Raw genomic sequence first — 12,024 nt, 5'->3', positions numbered from 1 at the left:
ATGATTTATAATGCTATAGGTTGACAATGCAAGAATCTCAAAGTCAGGTATAATTTATTGTAGAAGATGTGAAGCTATGAACTAAAGGTATTTTCAGGGTAACATTCCTTGTTCTGTAGTTCCACTGATAGTGAAGTGTGTCATTGTTGCCTTGTATTATTAAATATGAATTGAAAAAATCAGGGGTGCAGATTCTGTAAATTGTGAACCTGGAATTGAGTCTTCTGATAAGAAATTTCTTTGGTAAGAAATAAGCTGACCAGAGGCAGGAGAGATTCTTGGGGATTAAGACATTTTAGCCAAATATGTAGATTTCAGAAAGGAATTAGATTATGCTTCTTGCCTAAAAGATACACTGTTAGGTTTTTGGCTGCTTCTTTTTGTGAGCTTTCCCCAACTTCTGTTGAAAGATTGAAGCTCATGGGAAAACAATTTATATCTATTCCTATTGAGGACATCTGTTACATAGAGACCCCTTTGGGTTTCACATGTGATCTTCCAATAAAATTTCAACATGTTTCTGTAAGCTAGATGTTTCTTTTCTCTGATGAGCCAAATAGTAATAACTCTTTCAGAGTTTATAGACTTTTTGGTCTATGCCAACTACACAACTCCTGCCCCTGTAGCTGGAAAGCAACCATAACCAATCCGTAAATGAATGGATATGGCTGTTCCAGTAAAACTTTGTTTACAAACATGGGGGTATAGGTCATAATTGTGATAGTTTGCCTTCCTTTTTTCTAAAATATGCCTCCTTTTTAGATCTCTTGATTTTCAATTTTTGTTTCCTCCGTGAAAAATTTCATCCAGTGTATGTATCTTGTACTATATTACTGCCACATGATTATGCTCTTTTCCTTACATTGCCAGAGGTTTTTTAAAGTTTAACAAGAGAAGAAGGCATCTTCAGTCAGTTAAAATGGCATCTTTTAAAAACCAGTGGGGGGCGCTTTTTTTTGTCATCTGTGCCTTGAAAATTAGGTTATCTGTGCTTCCATCTTACTTTGGCAGTTAACAGATGAGAAGAAGTAGGCATCGTCTGAATAAAAATAGTTTATATACATGATCCTAAAGTAAAGGTCACAAAAAGCAAGTGATCTGCCTTTTATACTGCTCCTAAATTGTACTTAAAGTTTTTTTTTGACATGACAGAAGCTACCCAAATAACCATCTGCTTCTGTGCTGAAAAGGCTCAAGTTTATTAAATTGGAGAGCCACTGAACATGAATCTTGGGACATGTAAGACATTGACAGTTTCAACATGCTATATAGCAGCCTTTCTCGGTGTTTTGATCACAAAAAAAGAAAAAAGTAACAAAGGTTAAGATATATCTGAATTTTAATCTGGTGTTGAAGCATCAGTGTTCACTGAAATAATTCATGTAATGACTCTTCCAAAAACAGCTTTGGCTTGGACTTGGCCTGCCTGTAATATTTTTTGTTGTTGTTTTGCAAGGTTTGTTTTTGTTTTATAATTAATAACAAACCCTCATCTGTTTTTTGTATTTAATTTTTTTCTGTATACTTAGCCTTGAGAGAAAAAGGCTCTCTTTTAAGGACCATACTGTGATTTTTGTGTATATAACTAATATATTGGCAGTGATTATTTGACAGATTCTTTTGATTGTCCATTGTAAAATTTAATAAGAAAGTAAAAACAAGCCTTATGTTTTATACCTGCTATGTAGGCAGGTTTGGGACCAGAAACTTTTTTAATTTATTTATTTTGAGAGAGAGCAGCACAAGCAGGGGAGGGGCCGAGAGAACGGGAGAGAGTGAATCCCAAGCAGGCTTCGCACTATCAGCACAGAGCCCTATGCAGGGCTCTATCCCGTGAACCATGAGATCATGACATGAGCCAAAACCAAGAGTGGGACGCTTAACCGACTGAGCCACCCAGGCACCCCTGGACCAGAAACTTGATGTGCATTTAATCTTTGACAACCAAGCTGTTAAAGAAATTGAATCAAAACAATTTCTTGTTAATTTTGAACCCAAAATTATTGTGTATCTGCTAGATTTATTAGTGTCCAAGTGGAAAGGTGTTTGTTTGCTTATTTGTTTGAAATTAAAGAGTAGTGGTCCAGTCATTAGATAGCTTTCATTCAAACTGAATCAGAAAGTTCATGAATCTTGAGCAGGTTATAGTTATCACAGCTTATAGACATATAATAAATGCTAAGTTTTTGCATATTTTTTACTTTAAGATAAATTCTGTATGGTCTTAATTTTCGTTATCAGTTTAGCATGTTTGCCTAGAATAGTTTACAGAGAAGCTTACTATGTATACTAAAAAATAATAAATGAATCTGTGTAGTCTCTACTGAATTGGCATTATTAATATTATGTGATACTATAATTCATTTGACTGGTATTAATATTTGTCTTGAGTGGTCAATAGCCTAGTGGTCAATGTCACTATTTGGGGGTAGAAAAGTATAATTCACCATAACCACACCATTTTGGAAATGAGTCATTTCACTGTGATCCTAAATTTAAGGGGAAGATGAGGTAAAAATATATGACCCAGGGTAGTTTTAATAATATGTTAATAGTAATGATTGCTAGGAGAATATGAGTGTAGGTCGAGGAATTCTTTTCATTTAACTTTGAAATAATTTTAAACTTAAACTACAAAATAGTAGTTTCTATATACCCTTTACCTGGTTTCTCTAACGTTAACATCTTATAAAATAATACATGATTATCAAAACCAAGTAATTAACATTGGTACAGTAGTAACTAAATGACAAGTTTTATTTGATTTCCTCAATTTTTCTGTTCTAGGATCCTATGTTCCATTTGGTTGATGTGCCCCTTAAATCCCTTCCAAACTATGACAGTTTTTCTATCTTTCCATTTTTTTATGACCTTGACATTTTGAAAAATAATGGTCAGTTATTTTATAGAATGTTCCTCAATTGGACTTTGATGTTTTCTCATTATTAAATTGGAACTTTGTATTTTTGGCAAGAATACTACATAACTGGGAAATGGGTTTTGCCTTACTCAGTGCACCTTATCAAGGAGTCCTTCATATATCAAGGGGTATATCTTACTGGTGATAATGATAACCATGGTCATCACTTGGTGGTATCTGCTGGGTTCCTCCATTGTAAAGTTACCGTTCTTCTCTTTGTAATTAAATATCTTGAGGAAGGTATGTTAGGATTATACAAATACCTCCTTTTCCTTTAAACTTCTGCCCATTAGTTTTAAAGAATCTATCGATGGATCTTGCCTGCAATAATTATTACTATGATGTTTGCCTAGTGAAGATTTTCTATTTGGGGGGAATTTTTTTAATGCTACTAAATTTTCCAGAGATTCTGAGTAAGCATGGGGGCAGGGGGAATGATATTTATTCATTCATTCGTTCATCTGTGATTCATCTTTGAAAATAGTTCAGATCTGTGTCTAGTTCTTTATTTGCTGAAGGTTGAATAGGAGGGTAATAGTGAAGTAGATGAACTCTTGAGGCCCGCTTTTTAATATTGCCCACTTGAGAGAAATATAAATCCTAAAGACACCTTCTAAGTTTTAAATTTAAATTTTATTTTTAGAGCTAACACATGAGTTTCTACAAATATTGGAGAAAACACCTAGTAGGTTGAAGAGGATTCGAAACTGGAGGGTAAGAGAATTGGCAGGGTTTAATAGAATATCAGTTTGTCACTTATCTAACAAGTACATAGCTAACCAGTTTGAATTTTTTGGTTAAATATTCTTATTTCTGGTATTCCTAACTAATTACAGTGTATCATAAACTGCATACACTCATAGTTTATTCAACTGCTGTGTCCAGTGGACTTTGCTAATAAGTACTTTATAAATTTCTTGTTTAATTCTCACAGTGATTATAATGGAAATATTCTCCTTATTTGACAAATGGGCAAATTAAAGCCTAGACACGTTAAATTACTTTCTCAAATGCTGGGCTAGGATTTAACCTGTATCTAACTCTGAAACCAGCGGTTACCACTTTATGTAGCCCCCTTTTGTGCCTCTAAATAAGATAGTTACTTACCGGCAACATAAAGCCTTGAACCCCAGGTGGTTTTGTTTGCATATATTTAATAGAGATTTTTATAAGGCAGAGAAAATTGTATTAAATCCCTTTGCTGTCATCACTTCTTTTGTGTTTTATTTAAATAGGCCAATCAGGCGGCTAAGAAACCAAAAGTAGATGGACAAGTTTCAGAAACGCCACTTCTTGGTTCATCTTTGGTCCAGAATTCCATTTTAGTAGATAGTGTTACTGGTGTGCCTACAAACCCAAGTTTTCAGAAACCATCTACATCAGCATTCCCTGCACCAGTCCCTCTAAATTCAGGAAACATTTCTGTTCAAGACAGCCACACATCTGATAATCTGTCCATGCTAGCAGCAGGAATGCCAAGTACCTCATACAGTTTGTCATCACACCAAGAATGGCCTCAGCATCCAGAATCAGCAAGGACAGAACAGATGTATTCACAGAAACAAGAGACCTCTTTGTCTGGTGGCCAGTACAACATCAACTTCCAGCAGGGACCTTCTGTATCACTGCATTCGGGATCACATCACAGACCTGACAGAATTTCCGATCACTCATCCATTAAGCAAGAATATACTCAGAAAGCAGGGAGCAGTAAACACCATGGACCAATTTCTGCTACTCCTGGAGTCATTCCTCAGAAAATGTCTTTAGATAAATACAGAGAAAAGCGTAAGCTAGAAACCCTTGATCTGGATGTAAGAGATCATTATCTAGCCACCCAGGTAGAACAGCAGCACAAACACGTGCAGTCACAGTCAGCCAGCAGCAGTTCTGTCACTTCTCCCATTAAGATGAAAATTCCCATCACAAACCCCGAAAAACCTGAAAAATACACGGTGGATAAGAAGGAAAAGAGTGGATCGCTGAAATTACGGATTCCGATACCACCCGCTGATAAGAGTGCCAGTAAGGAAGAACTGAAAATGAAAATAAAAGTTGCTTCCTCAGAAAGACATAGCTCTTCTGACGAGGGCAGCGGGAAGAGCAAGCATTCCAGCCCACATGTTAGCAGAGACCATAAGGAGAAGCACAAGGACCATGCCGTGAACCGCCACCACCCCAGCGGGCACAAGCATTCCCACTCCCACAGTGGCAGCAGCAGCGGTGGCAGTAAACACAGTGCCGATGGAATCCCACCCACTGTTCTGAGGAGTCCTGTTGGCCTGAGCAGTGATGGCATTTCCTCTAGTTCCAGCTCTTCGAGGAAGAAGCTGCATGTCAATGATGCATCTCACAACCATCACTCCAAAATGAGCAAAAGTTCGAAAAGTTCAGGTAGTTCATCTAGTTCTTCCTCCTCTGTTAAGCAGTATATATCCTCTCACAACTCTGTTTTTAACCATCCCTTACCCCCTCCTCCCCCTGTCACATACCAGGTGGGCTACGGACATCTCAGCACCCTCGTGAAACTGGACAAGAAGCCAGTGGAGACCAACGGTCCTGATGGCAATCACGAGTACAGTACAAACAGCCAGCATATGGACTACAAAGACACATTCGACATGCTGGACTCGCTGTTAAGTGCCCAAGGAATGAACATGTAATCATTTGTTTAGGTCCATTTTTCCTTTACTTTTTTAATTTAAAAATGGTTAGAATGGAAAACTTCCTCCTGATCTAGCAGTGGTGACACCTGCTATTGCTGCCACTGTTTCAATATTTGTAAGTGCTGCTTTATTCTTCATTCTGAAAAGAAGAGATTATAGTAAACAAGTCTTTATCTCCACATATGATAGTGTTATAAATACTGTAAAAGCATGGAAGGTGCAAAACTCAGTATTTCTACAATTGCAGCTAAGAACATTAGGATGAATGGCTGGCTGCTTCTAGGAATATAAGATGCCTCAAGCATTCATTATTTATAATTTGAATACTGTAGCTATTTTATGTTGTTGTTGCTTGGCTTTCGAATGAGTGTAAATTGTTTTCTTTTTGTGTATTTATACTTGTATGTATGATTTGCATGTTTCGATGATAAAGGGATAAAACAGTATACTGACAACTGTTTACAAGAAAGTGGAGAAAAATGTACATACATTTTTGTATGTTTAGATATTACCATAAATACTCAGGATTGGAGCTGCTTGTAAGTATAACAATATAACTTTATTTTATCTTGTCCGAGTCCATCACTAATCTAAAACAAAGGTGGCACTTTTTCATGTTAACCTTAAACTCTAGGCCTTACTGGAAGCCACTGAAGGGGGACACTTCACTACAGATGGGTATGCAGTGCCACAGATGGTCATTTATTTACACTGTGAGGCACTGAACTTTTGCCTTCAGAGCTTCTGACCAGGTTGGCTGCTGAAATAGCCCCTACTTTTCTGAAGGCTTGAAGAGGAAAAAAAGTTTACATACTCTTGATGTGAAGTGCATTTTAAATGTGTGTTGGCTTGTTGCAGTACTATAAACACAGAGCTGTTAATAATGGTTATGTAGATTACTGTGATTTGAAAACTAAACTCACAAAAACTTATATAGTGAAGAATTAGTAAGTTTTTTTCTTAAATAAAGAACTTTAACACTACATATTTTACCAGTAAACAGGGATTGCTTTTCCTTTAGTGTTCAGAATGACACCATATTCTTAAACATACTCCTCCCCTGAAGTGTGTTCGTGTGTGATGCCATATTTCTTTTTCAGGTAAATGCAGTCTTCCTTATAGAAATGAAATTAAACCTGTTGCTCTCTCGGTTCTTTCATATTCTAACAATAAATACAAAGAAAAGATCATTGACTGTGCATTGTACCTATATATACAGCTTATGGTTGTTACCAAGAAGCTCTGTGAGAAAAAAGGGTTAGCCTCCAGGTGAACAGCTAGTGGAGGTTTTCCGTTTGTTGCACATCCCAGTATATTCCTGTTGAGGTCAGGTTTGCACAGTCATCTAACTTCTGAACAAACAATAGACTTTAACTTGTTTAAAATTTGTCTGAAACACCAATAATGTGGCTCCAGTTTCTCAGCTAATCTTGAATTTATTCTGTGGTAAATCTTTGAGCTGTTGAGTATCTTTAGATGGGGTGAATTCAACTTTTGTTGAACTAAAAACTGTCTTAATTTTTTCCTTTATGTATATGAATTATTTTTGTTAAAAAGCCACTGATACGTGCACAATTGTAATTTTACTCAAGTATGTTGCAGTTGTAAATATTAGAGTTTAATCTCGTGCTCTACTTTATTTAGCAATTACTTAATTTGCCAGTAGCTCTATAATTTTTTTTAAGATAATTGTTCATTATTTTGTCAATGCTATTTGAACTTAGGATACTAGGAGCCTCTTTCCAGGGACTTTGCCTAGGGAGCATGTCCTAACATTTGTTCTTTGTCTTGCATAACTTTAGTAATCTTTGTCATTACGTGTAACTTTGTTGCTCTGTATGGCATATTATTGTATCCATAAACACAGTAATTTTGATACAGTTCTACTTTTACAGTGGTACATAATTCGAGGACTAGTATAGAATTAAGCTGAGTGCAAGATGAGGGAGGGAAGGGTTTTGTTCTTGGTAATTTAGATGTGAAACCTCTAAGGAGCTATCATGTGAAACAACATAGGGTGGTTGTGCTACTGTATAATTGGGGATGATAATACCAGGAATTTTAATAAGATTTTGTAAAGAGTATCCAAAAAGTAGTGAACTTATTTTCAGTATGACATAGAAACAATGTGAATATTTAAGGTCTGTGACTATACTTAAACTTCACTAAGAATTTGCAGAACTGTTTCGAGATGTGGGAATAAAGGTAATTTTGTTGAATCTTTATTGGTGCTAATGATGGACAGTTTAAAAGGTAGCTAGTATATATTGTTATGGGTCAGTACTTATTAGTACTTCCAGAATTGAATTTGAAATGCTATGTATTCACTTTTCACTCTGTAAATGTAATTCTTTACGATGACTTTATTTATTAAAGGGCAGCCAGTTGTAATTTGTACAGGATTGTGTGAGCTATTCAAACTCTTTAACCTCTGAACAGGATTATAGCTTCCAAATGCACCGTGGGGATGAATATGAAAATCCTTTTAAGTTTCATTTCCATTAAATGAAAACCCCTATTACTCATATTACTGTTAATTTGCTTTACCCATCTCATTTGCATAAAATAGTTCATCAGCCTAGTCCCAATAGGCTCAACCAAAGAAAAAGACTCCAATGAATGGACGTTATTACCGAGTCTTTTTGTAAGTAGCCATAAGTAAACCAAAATAGTATCATCAAATTTAGGTATGAAATTCCACATGTGCAAAGTACTGTTAAGGTGATTTACATTTTTGATGAGATTTTTTTTAAATATTTGAAATATTAAAAAGCATTATCTTTAAACATCCTTTAAAAGAGTGATTCATTTTTTTAGTTGTCTTTTCCCTAGGTCATAGTTTTCTTACCTTTATGCAGAAGCACATTGCATAGAAAGGCTTTACTTCTACCTCTCTAAGTAGTTTTCCAGTATTGAGCTGTGCCCCCCTATATATTTGCCTTAGCTACTTTAAAATATGCTTTCGGAACCAAAAAGCAAAGGAGAGTTTGTTTTTCACTGAGACATTCTTGGAGGCCTGCTTAACCAAACTAGTGGTGATATCCTTTAGTGGTACAACCTTGCAAAATGCCCCAATTCCTTCTTGTTTTACCTGAGGTTCGTTTCTTAGGTTTGTCTTTGGAAGCAGTTAAAGGTGCGTCTTGGTCTTTCTCTGCATGTGCAGATGCATTCTGGTTAGAATCGTTGAGTCCACATTTCTTCCATGCCATGTGAGAGGTGCTTGCATCACTTTGTTACCAACAGGTTATAATTAGGGTAGGAGACCTTATATTTTTGGCCTACCCTCCTCCAACTTAACAAGATGACTAGTCTCCTTCAGAGAACCAAATTTTAAATGTTTTTGTTAGTTACCAGTTGCCTTGCCTTAAAGCATTTTGAGCACATTTTTTGGTTAGATTTGAGAATTTAAATTGCTGATTTTTATTCTTTAACCAACCTTAGAGATAAACCACTGCTTGCCTATGCATCACTGTTGTGTACTGTAGAATTATCTTTGGTTGATCAGATATTTTAGGGTATTTTGCATTTACTATGGAAATAAGGAGGGTTGTTTTGGGGTTTGTTTGTTTGTTTACATGGTAGTAGTATCTCTAAAGGAAGACAGTTATGTTCTCAAGACACCTCATCATTCCCAATTTTTATCTAATCAGTGAGCAGTTGTTTCTTGCCTAGTACTGTGCACTTTTAAGATCTCTTTGCTGAGAAACATTAGAGAGCTCTTGTCGAAGAACTCTTGATTCAGCAGTCTCTTGCTCGAGAGGCTTTCTTGGAAGGCAATAGGGTTTGCTAACTGTATTTACAGATGAAGGATCAGTTAATCCCATGCCCAGGTAACTTGCATTAGCTGAGCTAACAGAATGATACTTAATTTTGTGTACCCATGTATTTATGATAGGCGATTTAGAAAACAGCACATTCTGTCTCTGGCGTCCTAGGGTGTGAAGTTATGATACCATCGTATTGAGATTTCACAGTTATGTTAAGATCTGAAATTTGATTGCTGTAAGCTGACGTATGTAAGTCAAATAGAAGTTCGCTTGTTTTGTAAGGGAAGTTTGCCTTGGAAGCGTCTGTCTTTATAGTAGAGATGATCTTGGCCAGTGGGACTGGAATGCTCAGTGTTTGAGGTCTGATGCCGTGCATCTATTTTTTATTCCACAATGTTGATGTGTGCGCTGCCAGCTTTTGTTTCTGTGACTCCTCTTAACTCTGTTCTATGTAGTTTACTAGTATCTATTTTCACCTGACAGATTCTTTAGAATAGGTTGATAAGCAAGACACATTGAAGGTTGTGTGGCTCCAGCTACGAGTAATTGTGTTTTCATCAAGGTGAGGTAACCCGTTCCCTGTGATCCTTTAACCCCAAAGGAAATTCTGAGGGCTAATTTCCTTTATTTCAAGCTTTTGGGAGGAAGCCTTCCTTAAAATTTGTTTAGTAGTTGGTTTAATTTGATTGCCTGTTGTTTGTTAAGTAATGAGTACATTCTTTCTTTCAAGGTGTGTTTTTCAAGTGGATTTACTTGGTTTGTAAAACCTCACATGTACTCATTTGTTGTCAGCAACGATTGGGATTTTGTTTTCTGAATGTACTCAAAACCCCCAAGGACTACTGAATAGGGTGTTTGCTAATAGAAAATCCAAAACAGGAATGTGTATATGTGGCATGAATTTGATTAGTCATTGAATTTCAGCTCCGTATCTATTACAAGGAATTATTAATAAAATGTGTTTATTGAAAATGTCAATCCAAGGCTCTAACATGTCTTGTTAATGTGAATCAGAGATAATTTTCAGTCCCTGGGAAATGTGGGAAATCAGACCTTAATGTAAGTTTCTCTTTATCTGAGTAACTTCATATAATCAAGGAGTGTGTTCTCTCATTCAGATTGTCCATATTCTCGTCCCAGACCCACCACTTAGCTGATATCCTTGGGTGAATTCGTTGACTTTGTGCCTTGATTTCCTTACCTACAAAATGTACCTATTCTTAGGGTTGTGAAGCTAAGGAGGGAAGGCTAAAGAGAATAGATGGCATTGAAGAGAATCTTGCCAGAGGTATATTTTAGATATCGGAGGGAATGAGGAAGCCCAGTCCAGGTGCATTAAACTTAGGTGTGTATTAAACTACATGCCTACTGTTTCTAGAATTTCAGTTCGTTCTGATTCATACTTTGTGGTTTTCTTGGTTAAACTGTTGCATCAACTCCCCAAAAAGCAAAGAGGAATTGCAGTTATCTGGAAGGGGAATTATCCATGAAAAAAAAATGTTTAATCATAAACTGCTTTATTATTACTGCCCTGTCCAACCCCTTGATTTCCCCACGATTTGCCCATACCTTCCACTTGAAAGAAAATTGAAGCCATGCAGGATAGATAGAAAAGTTACTTTCTCTAAAATGCATCTAAAGCCTGAATGTAAAATAAATGTTTTGAAATCAATTAAAGGAGAGTTGTCTTCATCTTCTGTTGATAACACCAGTAAGGGCCTATTGTATTAGCATATAAAAAGTTACATGAGTTTGATTTAGGAACATTACAAAATCAGTTAATTCCACTTAAAGTTAATAATTCCATTTTGTAATTCATCCTACTCCATTGTGGTTTTTTTTTTTTTTGCCCTGTTTTCAATATAATGAAAAAATTGTACATTTTTGTTTTAGCTCTGGTATATGACCTGCCTGTTTCTTCTCCCCAATACTAACCTCCTGTGGCAGTGAAGAGCCTCACTAATGAAAGGGTTTTTATTTTACTGGCATGAAATTAAGAGCTTTCCCACCTTACAAGTGTCCAGTCATACACCCAAGATCAGTTTGGGCGTACTGTTGTTTTTAGTCTTTCAAGGCATAAATCTGCAGGAGTGGTTGCTCTAGAGATGAATTCAGTCATAGTTTTTCACAAGTTTGAGAAGTCATGCAATAGGATGAAGTACTTTAGCTTTTCTCAGGCTTGTTTGCTGTTCTGGTTTTTCACTCTTGTTAATTTTGTTTACCACCAGTGAAGATACAGACTGCCTACATTGGGTACTTTTTTTTTTTTTTTTTAAGTTTATTTATTCAGAGAGAACGCGAGCAGGGAAAGGATAGCGAGGGAGAGAGAATCCCAAGCAGGCTCCATGCTCAGCACAGAGCCCAACTCAGGGCTCAGACTCATTAGGGTGAGATCATGACCTTACCCAAAATCAAGAGTTGGGTGTTGAAGCGACTGAGCCATCCAGGCGCCTCTCCACTGGGTACTTTGAAGTTGACAGAATCCCCTGGAAAGCTGTTTTAGATGCAAGGTTCTAAGTTACATAGCCGCTTTAAGCTGAATTAATACTTACAAATGCAAGAAGTAATATGACTAAAGATGGCCCGGTAGGTAGGTGATGGAGGCTTTTGACTGCTTGTTGAACAGATTAGGTGGTTTTTATTTTGGAGCTACTCATTACCATATAAAAGG

General features: G+C 36.5%; 1 protein-coding gene across 10 annotated transcripts in view; it reads left to right on the top strand.

Annotated features, from left to right (window-relative positions):
* The window catches only part of CCNT2 (cyclin T2), a 41,275-nt gene extending 30,944 nt beyond the window's left edge, over positions 1-10,331 (top strand). For 8 of the 10 annotated variants that reach the window (XM_058694979.1, XM_058694971.1, XM_058695002.1 and 5 more), the window contains 2 exons: positions 3,564-3,634; positions 4,156-10,331. In XM_058694979.1, coding sequence (XP_058550962.1) covers positions 3,564-3,634; positions 4,156-5,583 — 1,499 coding nt within the window. In that variant the 3' untranslated portion in view covers positions 5,584-10,331. The remainder of the gene's footprint in view (positions 1-3,563; positions 3,635-4,155) is intronic. The other 2 variants (XM_058694992.1, XM_058694985.1) reach the window with 1 other exon arrangement.
* The last annotated feature ends 1,693 nt before the right edge of the window (positions 10,332-12,024 follow it).

The sequence above is a fragment of the Neofelis nebulosa genome, chromosome 2 (assembly GCF_028018385.1).
Source record: "Neofelis nebulosa isolate mNeoNeb1 chromosome 2, mNeoNeb1.pri, whole genome shotgun sequence".
NCBI classification, from domain to species: Eukaryota; Metazoa; Chordata; class Mammalia; order Carnivora; family Felidae; genus Neofelis; species Neofelis nebulosa.
This window is presented reverse-complemented; position numbering and strand designations above follow the sequence as displayed.